The 17571-nt window shown below is 40.4% G+C and overlaps 1 protein-coding gene across 1 annotated transcript; it reads left to right on the top strand.

Annotated features, from left to right (window-relative positions):
• The first annotated feature begins 2442 nt into the window (after positions 1-2442).
• Positions 2443-13896, top strand: LOC142109331 (G2/mitotic-specific cyclin-B1-like). The gene is made up of 9 exons (XM_075193482.1): positions 2443-2532; positions 3763-3900; positions 4298-4384; positions 5508-5681; positions 10198-10356; positions 10778-11014; positions 11795-11935; positions 12292-12402; positions 13700-13896. Exons 1-9 carry the CDS (start codon positions 2512-2514, stop codon positions 13799-13801), a joined length of 1170 nt encoding a protein of 389 aa, XP_075049583.1. The 5' UTR covers positions 2443-2511; the 3' UTR covers positions 13802-13896.
• The last annotated feature ends 3675 nt before the right edge of the window (positions 13897-17571 follow it).

Below are 17571 nucleotides of genomic sequence, written 5' to 3'. Positions count from 1 at the left end.
TCTTGTTGCTGCTCTGGCTCTATAACTTTTATTAATACCTTGTTACTCTTATCTTTACCATTCATTCACACTCTACTCACTGACGCCTCCTTCCAGCACTTCACTCTCCAACCACATTTACCAACTTCCTCTTATCAACTGCCCACACTGAGCTCTGCATATTACTAATTCCACTTTCAAACTGCCGCCCTGGCAATATCCCGGTTTTATGAACCGGGATATTGCCGGGTGACAGTGCAGGACATCCCGGCAAATACCCGGGTAGACCGTGTTCACACTGAACACGGGTCTCTCTGGTAACATCACAAGAGGAGCTTTGATTGGCTCCTCTTGTGATTTTTTTTTACATTTTTTTTAACTTTACAATAGTGAAAAACCCAGTTCTCGCCGTTCACACAGGAGGCTACCCAGGTCGGACCTAGGAATAACCCTCCAAAACACCCGGGTCTTATGATGACCCAGGAATTACACCTGACCCCATTGACACTGAGCCTCGACCTGGGTCGTCTGGGCATGAAACGGCAATAACCCGGGTTTCTGAGGCAATGTGAATGGGGTATAACTGTCATGCCATCTCCTTCCTCCTCTCCTCCCTCAATGCATACTGGGAGTTGTAGCTCTCAATTGTAGTTCTGGCTGAGACCATACAGCGCATGTGTATTATGTCACATGGTACTAACAATGTTATTAAGTGATACTACAGTTCTAGGGTATTACACATCCATCTGCTTCTAGGTGAACAACGTAGACAGGCCCAGACCCCAAGGCAGACAGGCCCAGGCACAGGTTCTTTGCCATTAATCATAGGAAACTCTGAAGCTGCCCCTCTTAGAAGAACTAGACATATGACTTTGGGATATTAGTCACAGCCAAACACCTTATGCTGGCCACACACACTGTGATAGCTGAACAGACACGTACATCGGTGGCATCTGACGTCAGAAGTAAGAAGTGTATACAATGGTACAGAGAAAGTGCAGGGACAGTGCAGAGATGTGGTTTGACAGTGTTGGTACTAAATAGTCACATTACTCCCGTTCCGCCTCTCCAGTTGTAAAGCGTAGTAAGTGTAAGATACGACAAAACCTGCATACGGACAAACACGTATGTTTATTTGGTGCACATGTACAGTACAGAAATGCATATTTTACATAAACAGATGTACAATACATACAACTCTACATGAGCCCTCATATCCTACTTTGAAGAGCCTCTATAACAAGCCTGGCCAACCTGTGGCTCTCAAGGTGTTGTGAAACTACAAGTCCCAGCATGCTTTGCCAGTAGATAGCCAGCTGATCGCTGGCAGGGCATCCTTGGACTTGTAGCTTCACAACAGCTGGAGAGCCACAGGTTGGCCAGGTCTGCTCTATAATCTCTACAGAGCAATTCATCTTCACATACTAGCTGTCAGGATCAGCCACCAAGTTGGATACATGGGGGTAAATGAATCAATCAGATTCTAGCTGTCATTTTGTAGAATATACTAAATAAACGATAACTAGAATCTGCGGCTTTTTCAAACCCACAGCTTGATAACTTTACCCCGTGAGCTTTGTCTCACATAGAAGCATGTCCATGATAGTGCATTTTTTTTTTAATTGACAATTTTTATATCTGGTGTAAATTTGTTTTGGAATTTATACAGTCCAGTATCTTGCATTCTAATATACCCTAATTAAAGTCTGGTATTGTATTATAGCGCAAAAATAACGAGTATTATATTATAGCTATAGTAATGTCCAGTAATACAATCTAGACTATGCAATCTCTAGGATTATAGCTCAATAATTGTGTTATAGCCTCAATAGTATCCATCATTAAAAATGAGTATGTGTGTATGTCTATATGTCTCATGGGCAGGATCCTGCATCCCTGAGGTAGGCATATGATAAGTGAAGCTTATAATATAAATTATATTATAAGCTTCAGCATTATACTATATAATGCTGGACTATATGATAAAGACAAAAAAATATTGAAGCCATGATTGTACGTGTGTAATGTGCTTGTTAAAGTGTATGTGTTGTTATGTAAAAATGTGTGGTTGTGAAGGTGTTAGGTGTGTAAGATATGAAGGTGCAGGAGTTACATAGGTGTATGTATGAGAGACGTGAATGTGTAAATGTAACAAACGTCTCTGACTTGTGAAGTCGGATGTGTTACAAAGGTGTGTGTGCATGGGTTGAAGGACAGCTATTATAATCACACTCAGGGAATCAGTCAATAGTGAAACCTGGCATAAATAAATTAAAAATACAAATTAAAATCACATTACAATACATGATAATGGACATTTAAATACAATCTTGCCGACAATGTGACTCGAAAAATCACTGATTTTCATGTTAGACACAATTAAGGGCTAATTGCATATATTTGAACATGAATCAGCTGTTTATTGGTGTCTGCCGGCAGCCAATCGTCGTGCAGTGCCGGGGATTTAAACATCAGTGTCAGTGTCAGTCATCAGCTGTGCGGAGCAGAGAGATTTATTGAGAGGAAATAGCGATGGCTGCTGTTATGACCAGGGTGAGATTTACACCCGTGATTTGGGCGTTGTTATTATGCCGTTGGTCGGGCTGGGTGACTTGAGAGCCTAATTACAGTACAGTGTTCACTAAGCTTGTTATGGTACTGATTAACTGTTACTGGTGTAAAACCTAAACTGATACCATGAAGGTACCGGTGATGCTTTACTGGAAAGAATGGTAGAATAAATAAACTAGTTCGAGTGGTCGATATTGTACCTGTTCTACTGCTTTTGTCTCGAGTATGTTTCTAGCCCTAGATATTGGTGTCTTGTATTTATAATGGAGATATTTGTGTGCTTAAACTGTTGCTGCAGGAACTATAATGGTATTCGTGCTGCAGTTATGTCGGTGCTTTCTTTTAGTGGAAAAGACTTTTTTAAATGTAACTGCTATAAATATTGCGACACCTTATTTATATAAAGGGGAGACCATAAAATCTTATTTGTAGGAAAGAATTTATTTTTCTTCTCCCTGTTTTTGGAGGGTATTACAATTGACTAGTGCTAAGCAATAACCTGCAGTCAGCTGTCTTGCAAAATGTCAAGTTAAGCTCTCTTATAGTATTGAAAGAAATGGAGTTTTGCATATCGTCATTTATTTATATAGCGCCACTAATTCTGCAGCGCTGTACAGAGAACTCATTCACATCAGTCCCTGCTCCATTGGAGCTTACAGTCTAAATTCCCTAATATAGACACACTTGCACACAGACAGAGGGGGAGACAGACAGAGACTAGGGTCAATTTTTGATAGCAACCAATTAACCTCAGTATGTTTTTTTTGGAGTGTGGGAGGAAACTAGAGCAAATGAAGGAAACCCACGCAAATACAGGGAGAACATAAAAACTCCACACAGATAAGGCCATGGTTGGGAATCGAACTCATGACCCCAGTGCTGTGAGGCAGAAGTGCTAACCACTAGGCCACTGTGCTATCCTATACCACTCCATAGGGGAATAAGATGAGGCACTTGTTAAATAACAAATGGGATGCAAACTCAAGTCCTTCTTTTTTAAAGGGGGAAAAAAAAAGCAATTTCTACACTTGATTGGGATGTTATGGAGAAGCTCTGATCTACCAAGCCTTTAAGTTACATCTGTCTTTAATTTTCCCCCTTATCTTGATTGATTTACTCATCACACTGCTAACCAGAACAGGGATCCTGAGTTTTCCCGATTGCTTGTCACATTCCTGAACAGTTAGTCTGATTATTTCTTGCTCTGTGCAGAGTATGCGCATCAATGCAGACAACAGAGTGGAGGCTGCTGTTGCTGGAAAGAAGGTAGCTGGGACCAGACAACGGCAACGAAATGCACTGGGTGACATTGGGAACTGCATGGTGAGAAGCAAAGCTGCTCTAAAAAAGGTAAAGAACATGCTGGACTATGAACATTGTTGTTCAGGGAATTTCTCAAAATCTCTCCTCTTAAATTATCAGGCCTAGGACAAAACAAACTTGATTAAGTGCACAGGTTATTGTATTAGGAGCTTCAATGCTGTTCTGTAAACCACACTAATTCAAATATGCAAACTAGGTTGCTGGCTTGACACTTGTCAGGATCCTAAAACTTGAATCTGCTGCATTCCAGAAAGTCGCAATTAAAATTCTTAAAAGTACTGAAGTCAGAGGCTACTCCCAAAAATATGTAGTGTGGGTGACTGGCCCATAATCTGGGGGTACTTGCTGCTTTTGGAGTTGAAATAATTCTGTTTCTAAAACTTAGGAATTCTCCTACAACGAATGATTATCAATATTCTTGCAGGAAGCTAAAGTTGTAAGAAACAATGTTGTGGAAAAAACTGCCAAACCAGCTCATGTCCTTAATGATGTGCCAGAGGAGGACGAAAAGGTGAGATCTATGGATATTGTGTTGGGCTTTGATTTCAGGTATTGCTGGAGTTGAAGTCTGTAGGTGGGCTTACCTTGATGCGGCTGGTTTGTGGCAGAACGGTCTTCTTGCTGCAGAGTTCTGTGCTCTAGATTTCCACCTTAGTTGTAATAGTTATTAAAATGATACTCCTGTACAAAGGATCTGATTTATGTAAGGGATGAGAAGGTCCAACTGCAGCTTTAGACAATGTGGGGCTTCTGTTAGCATGGTCGGCTAACTTTTATAGTGTGCGTTTCACTCCCACTATTCATTATCTTTATCAGTTATCTGGTGTAAATTCAACAATTTAGATGTGATTGAGGAAAGATTTGGCTGGAATGATGACCAGCTAAACATAAAATGCAAGTTGAACAATATATAGCCTTTCTCAATGCCTCATTTAACTTTAATTGTCTGGAGCTTCTCAGAACTAATTTGTGAAATATGACTGATATGTGAAGCTAGTTAATCTTAAGCATAAGATACTGCTGGGACACTGTGCATTGCAACCTATTGGCATCACTAGTCAGAGCAATATGTGAGCTACCTATTGACTATAGGCCCTGTCAAGCACTCACATGGGTATAGGGATATGCAAATTGAAAATCTTGTGGGGGTCCAGGAGTGCCATCCCTGTTATGTTTGGCTATACCTGCTGAATGCTGGCATAGTATAAACTTGGTAGAGCCAAGCAAGGGACAGATATGGGAGACATGGGTAATGATGAGGCTGCTGGACAGACAATGGCATGGATCAGGCATTAGGAGTGCACATCATAGGGGAATACAGACCATATTGGAGACAAGGCTGGGTGGCAATGGAGAACAGCAAAGGCCTATATCTATAACATGGCTTTGAAGTACTAAAATTGCTGATAAAGTAAACTTGCTATAAAACTTAAATAACATTCTGAATGTGCCACTATAATGGATATGTCACTGTTCTAGTTTATGGCACTCTATGAAACTGAGCTGCTTCGATTTACACTGGACTGTCTTATTATTCAAGAACAGATGTGGTTGTTTTGGAACTGACTCAGCACTGTGGTACATGCTGCAGAGTTACTATAATAATGCCTGACCCTGCATCATGTGTTTATTAGCTAATCTCTCTAAGCCCCATGGATACATCTGGTGCCTCGCCAATGGAAGAGCAGAGCCAGGCTTTCTCCAATGCGTTGCTCCATGTGAAGGATGTGGATGAAGATGATGCAGACAACCCCATGCTGTGCAGTGATTACGTGAAGGATATCTACTGCTACCTGATGGAACTTGAGGTGGGTGCTGATCTGTTTTATTTCTGATATGCTGCATAAACTGGTCACAATCCTTATTCCTCATTTATAGGGTAAATCTTTTTGGTATTGAAAACCTGATTGCACCAAAATGTACAATATGAAAGTATTAATACACAAGTTAACCCGTGCATGATACTCATGCATTCTAGTCAAATCAAGCTACTTAAGGTGTTAAAAAGGTTCTTGTCATGCATTTGGGCCTAGCCCAGGCCTCCTCAGGGGAAGAGCGTTACTTCCAGACGCAAGCGCCCTTTTTTAACGTGGTTTTGTCCACATGTCACCACCTCATAATTTTTCTTCATCACCTCATCCTTCATCTTCATCGCCACATCCTTCATCAAGCTACTTAAGGTGTTAAAAACTCCCCACTGTCACCCCCGGCAACCACCAACCACTCCCAACTGTCACTTCTCCTCCTTCAAGAAATATATAGGTCAGTGTATAACTCTGCCCAGCAGGTGGCATTTATATAGTAGATAGAACAGATAAAGTGTGGTGGGCAGTGAACTATCCCAACTTCCAGTATAATTTGTGCCCCTGGAAGTCTTCATACACCTGCTTGTCCTTGTATATGCAAGAATATAAATTCAGACCCAGTGCTTTCATGTATAATGGCAACCTGTCTGACTTGCTTTTAGCAATTAAGAGACTAATTATATCATTGAAACTCCAATATGGTTCCACTTAATAAGTAACTAAATCCAGCCCCTCAACTTGCCAACAAGTCAACATACAGGTTACTATTACACATAAAATGGCGCTGGGTCTGAAATATTAATGTTCTTGCGAATCCTCCAGCAGCTTGTAGCTAAATCCTCAATCCAAGTATCATCCTGTGCGCACACAATGTACTGTTCTGTCCTTGTATATGATTTATAGGGTCGTGTTTAAAACCTACAACCACATCCAGTTAGTGGTGATGTTGTGTAGTCCCTGTAGAAGCACCTACAGCAGCCTCTAGTGGACAGGCCCAAGTGAATTGTTCTTTTAGTCCTCTGTTTTAGGAATAAGTTTGCATTCTGGGCAAAACTTGATGGGTAAAATGGGAAAACTTGGGAGCCAGCAGACAGATCCTGGTTTGAGACCTTGCAATTTAAAAAGGGGTGAGGATGACATGGGTGGTAGGGTTAGGTTAGTCATTCTTAGAAACCGTTTGCCTCAATTGATAGCTGCATAGAACATGGGTTCTGAGGAGACCAATGATGGTAACATGGTTGATGAGGTTGAAAAAAAGACACCAGTCCATCAAGGTTAACCTATTTTGGATCTCCTGCGATCCTGCACTTATATTTGAAATTAATCCAGAGTAAGCAACCGCCAATCTGTTTCAATTGTGAAAATCCCCCCAGACTCAATATTGCAGTTCTATTTTTATCCTATATCCACTACTATCCTTCATTTTAAATTAACAGTCACATCCCTGGATACACCTTTCCGCTAAAAATTTGTCTAACACTTTCACATATCTATTGAATCTGCCATCACAACCTTCCCTGGCAATGAATTCCATATCTTGACTGCCCTTACTGTAAAGAACCCCTTCCTTTGCTGGTTGTGAAATTTCCTCTCCTCTAACCTTAGGGGATGACCATGTGTCCTGTGTATGGTCCTTGGGGTAAAAAGTTCCCATGAAAGCTCTCTGTATTGACCCCTAATGTATTTGTACATAGTAATCATATCTCCCCTTAGACGCCTCTTTTCTAAAGTAAACCTGCCAAAACTGGCTAACCTTTCCTCATAACTTAATGACTCCATACCCTTTATCAATTTTGTCACCCTTCTCTGAACCCTTTCTAGTTCCAAATTTTCTCTTTTATAGAGTGGTGCCCAGAACTGTACTGCATATTCAAGATGAGGTCTTACCAACGGTTTATACAGTGGCAAAATTACACTGTCTTCCCTTGCATCTATGCCCTTTTTATGTATGCCAATACTTTGTTTGCCCTTGCAGCTGCTGCTTGACATTGAGCACTATTGCTAAGTCTACTGTCTACAAGCGCTCCCAAATACTTTTCCAATATAGCTTCTCGTAAATTAATTCCATTTAATTTATAGATTGCGTTCTTGTTTTTGATCCCTGAATGCATAACCTTACATTTATTTGTGTTAAACCTCATTCCATTTGGCTGCCCAATCCTCCAGTTTATTTAAGTCCCTCTGTAGAGAAGCTACATCTTGCTCTGATTTTATTACCTTACAGAGTTTAGTGTCATCTGCAAAAATAGAAACTTTACTCTTTAAACCATCACCAAGGTCATTAATAAATATATTAAAAAGGAGTGGCCCCAGCACGGAACCTTGAGGTACTCCACTTAAGACTTTTGACCAATTAGAAAATGTTCCATTTATCACAACTCTCTGTTCCCTATTCTCTAACCAGTTTTTGATCCAAGTACAAATTTTGATTCCTAGACCCAGTTCCCTTATTTTGTAAACCAACCTCTTGTGTGGTACTGTATCAAAGGCCTTTGCAAAATCTAAGTAGACCACATCTACTGTCCTGCCCTGGTCTAAGTTCCCACTAACTTCCTCGTAGAAACTAATTAGATTAGTTTGACATGACCTATCCCTCACATCCATGTTGATTCCCACTAATAATTTTATTGTGTACCAAGTAATCCTGAATACTGTCCCTTAAAATACCTTCCAGTAGTTTCCCCACTATTGATGTCAGGCTTACAGGTCTATAATTCTCTGGTTGTGATCTCGTCCCCTTTTTAAACAGCACCACATCTGCTATTTGCCAATCCCTTATTACTGAGCCTGATGAGATTGAATCTCTGAAAATTAAGAATAGCGGTCTAGCTATTTTCGAGTTTAATTCCATAAGGACCCTTGGGTGTATGCCATCTGGACCTAGAGCTTTATTTATCTTAATATTCTTCAGTTGCCTTTGGGCTTCTTCCTCTGACAACCAAGTATTAATTAATGGCATGGTTTCGTTTCCATTTTTATGTATTACTCCTGCCATTTGTTCCTCTCTGGTAAATACTGAAGAAAAGAACGTGTTTAATACCTCTGCTTTTTCCTTAGTATCATTTATCAATTCACCCATCTCACTTCTTAGGGGTCCTATATTATCTTTTTTAATCCTTTTGCCATTTATATACTTAAACTTTTTGGGGTTTGTCTTTCTTTTGCAACGTGCCTTTCATTTTCTAATTTAGCCAATCTAATTTCCTTTTTGCATGTTTTATTACATTCCTTGTACCTACGGAAGGACTCCTCTGACCCTTCAGACTTAAACAATTTAAATGCACGCTTCTTTCTTTGCATTTCTTCCCTTACCTTTTTATTTAGCCACATTGGTTTCGACTTAATTCTTTTACATTTATTTCCCATAGGAATGAACTTATACGTGTATGTTTCCAACAACATTTTAAAGACAGCCCACATTTCTTCCGTATTTTCTCCTTCAAAGGCTTTGTCCTAGTCTATGCTCTTTAAACTTTAGAAATGCAAATTTTAATATGCTAAAGGAGTCTATAAAGTCCTAGTTGATCCCTTATACCAGTGGTTCCCAAACTTTTGCAGTTCGCGGCACCCTTAGAGTCTCCATAATTTTTTAAGGCACCCCTCCAAAATAATTACCGAGCAGTCACGTTTTAGAAGTAGTTGGGTCAAAAAATTGTAATAAGTATTTAGGTCAGGACAGAAATGCTTATTTAGTTGTATGCAAAAATGCCCCCTCTGCATCCAGACACTCTGCCCTCTCTCGCGCTGCCTCCTCTGCCCTCTCTCGCGCTGCCTCCTCTGCCCTCTCTCGCGCTGCCTCCTCTGCCCTCTCTCGCGCTGCCTCCTCTGCCCTCTCTCGCGCTGCCTCCTCTGCCCTCTCTCGCGCTGCCTCCTCTGCCCTCTCTCGCGCTGCCTCCTCTGCCCTCTCTCGCGCTGCCTCCTCTGCCCTCTGTCGCGCTGTCCCCCCTCCTCCGCTGCGCGCCAGCCATAAAAAAAACCAAACACTTACCAATCTGCCGGGCGCCGGGACCCAGCATCCTCCTTTCTCACGCAGTCTGTCACTGATATGACAAGCTGTGTGAGAGAGGATGATGCTGGGTCCTGGCGGATTGTTAAGTGTTTCTGTTTGGTTTTTTATGGCTGGCGCGCGGCACCCCCTGAGACGGCGCTGCGGCACCCCTGGGAGCCGCGGAGCGCATTTTGGGAACCGCCGCCTTATACCGTTTCTGGAAACTAATTTCAAATGAGACCATATTATGATCACTGTTTCCCAAGTGCTCCTTTACTTGAATATTTGATATTACGTCTACATTGTTTGTTATTACTAGGTCCAGTATAGTCCGGTTCCTAGTTGGTTCCTCTACTAATTGGGACATGTAATGGTCTTTTAGCGTGCTCAGAAACCTATTTCCCCTAGCTGTACCGCAGGTCTCAGTACTCCAATCAATGTCCGGATAATTAAAATCCCCCATAATTAAAATTTGACCTAGTTGATAAAATTTGCCCTAATGATAACTAGTATTGAAATGTGTCCTTACAGGCTGAACAGTCAGTTAGACCAAACCCTCTTCAAGGGCAGGAAATCAACGGCAACATGAGGGCGATCCTTGTTGACTGGCTGGTGCAGGTCCACATAAGGTTTAGGCTGCTGCATGAGACCATTTTCATGACTGTGTCTATTCTGGATCGGTTTTTGCAGGTGAGCATTGCAACTGATTTGTAAAGTATCTAATATACTAGGGAGTATGCTCCCCTTCTGAACCAATGGGCATCTGAGGTATAGGTTGGATGGCTATTCTGATGCATTATCCAAGAGACCATGTAACCAGTTCTAATAGGGGACCAGGAAGAACTCTTCAGAACCACAGACTGAAGTGCTCCCTGACTGTCCTTGTGAATCTAAGAACTGCATTATAGAATACTGCTGCCAGTGAACCTCATTGGTGACTTGTTATGTTTTCAGGAAAGTAGGAAACCTTGGGGAGCAGCTCTTTTGTCACCTTGTACACCCCCCACCACTACCTTAACTTGGTTTTTGGTAAAATATATACACTGCAGTCCAGCTTGTGGTAGTAGAAGTAAATCTTTAATATGCCAAATTGTCACTTCTCATTCTACAGGCCAACCCTGTGCCCAAAAAGCTGTTGCAGTTGGCTGGTGTCACTGCAATGTTTGTGGCATGTAAATATGAAGAGATCTATTGTCCAACAATTGGTGACTTTGCATTTGTGACTGATCACACTTACACAAAGGCCCAGATCAGAAATATGGAAATGCAGATTCTCAGAGTACTGAAGTTTGACATTGGCAAGCCATTGCCCCTACACTTCTTGAGGAGAGCATCAAAGATTGGAGAGGTGAGTAGATTAATATGATCCACTGGATCAATAAGACTTATTGTTGTTTAGGTAATCCTATTTCATACTGGCAAATGTCTAAGCTTATTGGCTCCACTCTTAGAGATGGCCTCATGAGATGTCTTGTCTACATATGGTTAACAATTGTGGCTTGGCATCGTGAATGATGCTCCATGTTAAATTAGACTTCCTAAGACAGTAACTGCTACCAAAAGTACATTTTAAAAGCTTTGCAAAACAAAACTAATCCCTCTAGCCCACCATATCCCTGCATGACCTGTATAGTGGCATTATAACAACTTCTGATTGTTAACTAGTATATTTTATGGTGTTCAAAGATTCCAGCTGCCAGAAATAACTGACCACTGAGATTTAACCTTTGGGTCTATATCCTAAGTTTTAATGTCAACTTTGAATGCTCCAGATAAACTAATCTTATTTACAAAAAAGATTAATTCATCGTAAATGCCTGTTATGGTAGTCTTGTGGAATAGTTTTTGTACTTGATATCTATCTTAAACTTTGCAGTTTCAAATCTAACTTAATGGACAGAAGCTCACAATATCTGCATAAATCTAACTAATGTTGATGCTAGAAGAAATACCTTTTTGTGATCTTGTAAGGGGAAGGTGTGACTTCTGGTGTACAAAGTACCAGTGTCTAGAGATGACTTCTGACATCAGAGGAAACTCTAATTTCATTGAAGACTTGTTCTCCTAAAACTGACATACAGTAGCATCTGAACATGTATCTTGGTCACAAATGTTTGTTTTTATCTAGGTGGAAGCATCGCTACACACATTGTCTAAATATCTGATGGAACTGGCTATGCTGGATTATGACATGGTGCATTTACCTCCATCACAAGTAGCAGCAGCTGCCTTCTGCCTGTCCCAGAAGCTCCTAGAGGATGGTGAATGGGTGAGTTGTTTTGTTATCGCATGATCCTAGGTGAAGAACTCTGCATCCTGAAAACATCTACAGGGCTTTGACCATTGGGCAGCAGTGGCTTAGTAGTTGGCACTTCTGCCTCTCAGCACTGGAGCCATGAGTTCAATTCACAACCATGGCCTTATCTGTGGTTTGTATGTTCTCCCTATGTTTGTGTGGGTTTCCTCCACACTCCAAAAACCTACTAGTAGGTTAATTGGCTGCTGTTGAGTTGACGTTTAGTCTCTTCCAGTATGTGTTGGGGGAAATTAGACTGCAATGAAGCAGACTGATGGGAGTTTATGTATATAAGGTCTATGTATGTGTAATTTGTTTTATCTCTCTAGACTCCAACTCTACAGCACTACATGGTCTACACTGAAAGCTCTCTGGTGCCAGTCATGCAGCACTTAGCAAAAAATGTCCTGAAAGTAAATCGAGGACTCACCAAGTTTATGGTAAGATGGTGACCTTGCTGAGCTGTACTCTACAGGCTGTTCTCTTACTAAATTCTAGCATTGCTTGTATTTCCAATGAGCATCACTTTAGTGCAATGACTTCCGTTGCTTAATGTTGCAAATGAATCTAGCTTTTCATGATTTAATATCAGATATAAAAATAAAAAACTGCCCAGAGTTCTGTAAACTGTACATGGTGTGGGGGATGTCAGAAATCACACGGACTTCATGAAAACTAGACAATGCTTTGCTTTAAAATCTAATGTTATACAGGGAGGATAAGTTACAGGGCAACTCCACTTGTATGACTCTTTCCTAACAAATGATGCTGGGTTAATTATATCATATGGGACTTCAGGAAGTACTTAAAGTTGAAACCAAGAACGGACTGCTAGGCAAAATCTAATACAAAAAGAAGAGTCCAGAAGTTTGTTCAAAGATGGTGCACTGTGGACTCCCTTCTTATGTAATTAGAAAAAATGACTGCCTTCTTGCTTTAAAATTGCAATATTAAAAACCAGCACAATATAAAAACATGTGTTTAAAATAACTGGGTGCCTTTCAGTTATCTCCTATATTTAATGCTTTTATGACTGATATATTTGATTATAGTAAGGTAGATTTGTTTACAATGGATTTAATTTGCTAGTGACCTTGGCAAATTGGCTTTCTGCTTGACTACTGGACAGCTCATCTTACTATGTCTGGCTTGTTTATAATATAGTGAATTACTATTTGCATAGAAATTTAGTCTCTTTATGGAACACCCCGATCTAGAGCTGTTAGTTAAAAATTGGTGCATATATAAAACTGTGTATATTCCTAATCATGGAGATCTAATTCAGTTTTCTAACTAGTCATGTTTGTTTGTAGCTGGTGAGAGCTGGTTATCTGCCTCACTTCATCCATTCTCTAGGGGTGGTAAGCGGCTGTTATAGAACAAGCATCGGGCAGTATTACTGAGTGTCCATCTGCCTCCTGAGTGCTCAGTATACATTGTAGACTTCATCAGAGCAAAGGTGGAATATAGCATAACCTTATAAAATTGAGACTGAATTGCACTCGGCAATTTTTTTTTTTGTTTTTTTTTTTGTTGGTTACCACTTGCTTTTACCACTTAAACATATTAATATGTATTTGGTGTTTGTCTCGACACACTATAGGCAAGTAAAATGTCAATGGGTAGTTGTCCCCTTTTCACGATGTACTACATGTATCTAAGCTTTGCAGTAGTTGGAGTCTCAGTGATGAGGAATATGGCAGGCTACAGACTTGACTCATGTTTCCTCTCTTGCAGTCTATCCGAGACAAATATGCCAGGAGCCAGCAGATGCGGATCAGCTGTCTGCCACAACTCAACTCCGAACTCTTGGTGAATTTTGCTAAACATGTATCCTGAAGACAAGACTGGCTGAACTGTGGCGCTCGCTGCACTGAATAAATGCTCTTAATGTTACATTTTTATATTTTTTAATAAACCTTTTAACTCTTAAATGTGTGGTCTTTATTAGGTGGGGCAGGACTAGGTTCACTTCATGGACCTCAGTCCTGATGGATCTTTATGAGGTTGCCTATTTCCTCATATAGGACCTGGCTTGGTGCATAACTAGAAGGAACAGTACAGGGGCTTTATAGAGAAACTATGCTTTTGTGGGGTATCATTTCTTTATGAAGGGCCATGTTTGGATGTGGTCCCCCTTCCATAAGATTGGGTGCAAATCATCCCTACTGGGATGAAGGGTTGGGTTGTAACATAAGTAAAAAACTTGTCTTTTTTTTTTTTGGGTTTTTTGTCTTCAAACCATACACTTGTCAATGAAGGTTGAACGTAGGTAGAGCTTACACCTTGGGCAGGCTGCCATTGGGCGAGTCTGATGGAGGGATCTAGATTTATTGCAGATCATAGGTTTGTGAGAAGCCTGCAGTTACATAATGGGCTGTATAGATCAAATAACAAGATTCTGATTGGAGCACTCACTATTACAAACAGAATTTAATTTGTCATAAACCTCATTTACCTCTTGGATATTGTACTCTTGGATATTGTACAGAAGTAAATGATTTAATATCCACAAGTGTTGCTCATCGGTCCTATCAATATTGGGATAACGGGTACAGGAATCTTGATTATTCTCACTGAGGACATTAATAAGTATATGCCATTAGAGTATTGTACTTTCAAATATACTCAGAGTATTGTGAACCTTAAAGCTTTGCTAGTTGGTTACTATTACTAATGAAAATATATTCACTTTAATATACACTCTCGCAATTATAAATCACGCCAATAAAAAAAATAATCTGGGCCATACTTATTGAGATGTGAACAATCTAAGTGGCTATCAATTTAAATGAGTGTAATAACCAAACAATGGAATACAATTGACAAGGCCCTAACAAATAGGGTTTTACTTGTTTTTAATGTGAGCTTAAAGTAGTAATCACAGGATTCATGTGTAGTATGGATGAAGTTCTGTGTATAGAGCCAGCTGGGATCTACGAACTTACACTTTAGTAATAAAACATTACCTATTGCCATGGCTAGGAGTTAAGTAGAGCTCGGCTGCTGTACTGCTAACGCAATCCAGAGTGACAAGGGTTACTTGGTGCACTGAAGCCCTGTTCTCAGGCGCGGGCTGGCAGGTTTCAGCCCGGGGGCGCACAGGCGGCCGCATCACATGACACACGATGCGGCCGTCTGTGCGCTGACACATCGCGTGACAAGTGAAGCGGCCACCGCTAATAAGCTATTGCATCCTCTGGGGGGGCGGCAGGCCTGAACAGCCGTTAGACTGAGCAGCCCGGGGGCCCACTGCCCCGGTACAGCCTGCCCCTGCCTGTTCTACTCTACTGGGCAGGGGTGGCTCTAGACTTTTCTTGTAGGGGGAGGGGGGTAGTTTAAAGATTAATCATGACCTCACCCCCCCCCCCCCCCTCTCCAGATCAAATTCCGGTAGGCCTTGTGTCATACAGCACTCTCACAAATTAAGGTATTTTAGAATACAAGTTGGTCAGGTTTGTAATGTCAGTAAAGCACTATATTGCTATAAAAACACAAATAACATAGGTCTGCCCCTTCATCGCACTGCTGCCCCTTCATCACACTACTCCCTCTTCAGCAAGGAGGGTGCAGGAGGTGTAAGCAAGGCACTGTCCCATCACAATGGACTCAGCAGTGGCTTGTAGTAATTTACTAATGCAGGCTCAGCTGTGTATAGATTGGTCCAATAAATACATAACACATTGACAATAAATTAAAACCAGGTAGGATTGTATTAATTAAAACTTAAAATAAAATTATTAAATAAATCCTTTCTAATTACAGAAGTGTATCCTTAAATCGCTCCTTAATATTGTATTGTTACATTGTTTATGTAGTACAGTACAATGACTAACTTTTTTCTTTGAAACTAGACAAGATCTAGTTTTAAATTCTGGTCATTCTGATGTAAATAGTAAAAAAATAAAAAAAATCTCTCAAATACAGCTATGGGGGGGTATTTCTTGCTTGGAAAATGACATGGCTAGAAAAAAACAACATTGGTTTGATTTCAGAATTCATCAATCATCATTTATATATCACCACCAATTCTACAGTTCTGTACAGAGAATATTTGTAATTTAAAGCAGTCCCTGCCCCCAACACCAGTGTTCATTTTTGTTAGACAATTAACCTACTAGTGTTTTTGGAGTGTGGTAGGAAACTGGAGTACCTGGAATGTGTAGATGTATATAATCTATTGATCTGCATAGGTAGATGCGCCTTGTTAAAGTTACTGTAATTTCCATGCAGAGTCTTTCCTTGAAGCTCTGAACCGCAAGCAAAAATTTGCTTTAAAATTAATGTAGTAACGTTAATTGAGTGCGGCCCTCATTGCTCTAAAGAACAACACAGGGAATTGAATCCCCATCCCGGTGGATGAGACAAGACTGGGGAGACAGTGTAGTAATAAAAGTGAAGTGACCACATAAATGAGGTGAGTAGAGAGAGAATTATGGCAATTCATATTTTTTATTTTAACATAGGGTTTAAAAATAGTTGTTAATTTATAGGTGTGATAGAAATAACATCTGGGATGTCCCTCTGATCTAATTTAAGGTTTTTAGTCTATTTTAGCTGACATCACCAGCTTACCAATTGACACCCTATCTACAAAGATCAGAGGGTGGCAGTTCCTAATTGCGGGGTGACAACGAATGGACTGCCTTGGCGTAGGAATAGGGTTCAGGCAGCTTCAAAGGCACGGCTGTCATCATACATTTATACAGAAAATATAAACTTCAAAACACACTTCATAATTTGGAGTAAAACTATGCCAATTTATACACAGAACCTACTAGTAATCACATTTCTTCAGGAATGAGTCATAAAATTATATTTGATATGCAATTTTGCGTTCAGTTAGGACCTGTCTCTTGAATGGGAAATTATGAAACCGTCAGCTCTGTGGGCTCTAAATGTGGAATAGTCCATCTTTTTCTGCCTTGTCTCAGGCATACAGATATGAACTACCGTATGTAAGTGTTGTATATCTGTATTATAGCCTTTTATTTTCTAACTGTACTGCGTTTTTAGAATGTCATTTAATGTTTGTTACATCTACACTACTTTTTTTTTTTTTTTTTTTTTTTTAAATTGAATATTTGGCCTTTGATACACTAAGGCTGGGGTAAACACTACAGGTTTCTCATCTAATTATCGGGTTGAACATCCAATAAACGGCCCGTTTGGCCTGATATCGTGTTAGTGCGGATACTTGCACGATGAGCAATAGTTGTTCTGATTGTCTGTTTCATTTGATTGTTCAGCAGAACTTAAAATCTCGCTCCAACGGCATTCTGATCGCTGCACTGTGTAAGCACTCACATGGACTGTCTGCCCCATAGAGAGGGTAGAACCTGTCACTGTATCTGTGTTAAATATAGAGTGCGCTGTAGGTGGATTAATTTGTCCGTTTGTTCTGAGACCAATATTTTGTTTGAGTCACAGAAGGTAACAAAATTTATGACATTATGGAAAAGTCAAAATTTTGTGTACCCAGCCTTAAATCGGTATGACAGGAATGACCGACTACACTGATCTTGGACCAGGTGAAGAGCACATATCTGCAGGTAAATCGCGTAGTGTGTACACATGAATCGGCAGACTGATTGGAACTTCAGTCGTTT

This window comes from Mixophyes fleayi, chromosome 1 (assembly GCF_038048845.1).
Source record: "Mixophyes fleayi isolate aMixFle1 chromosome 1, aMixFle1.hap1, whole genome shotgun sequence".
Lineage (NCBI taxonomy): Eukaryota > Metazoa > Chordata > Amphibia > Anura > Limnodynastidae > Mixophyes > Mixophyes fleayi.
This window is presented reverse-complemented; position numbering and strand designations above follow the sequence as displayed.

Excerpts from the sequence above, each read along its gene's own strand:
- LOC142109331 (XM_075193482.1), top strand. The coding sequence starts at position 2,512 with ATGGCTGCTGTTATGACCAGG. Across the intron at positions 3,901-4,297 it reads GCAAAGCTGCTCTAAAAAAG|GAAGCTAAAGTTGTAAGAAA; the intron begins GTAAAGAACATG and ends ATATTCTTGCAG. Across the intron at positions 11,936-12,291 it reads TCCTAGAGGATGGTGAATGG|ACTCCAACTCTACAGCACTA; the intron begins GTGAGTTGTTTT and ends TTATCTCTCTAG.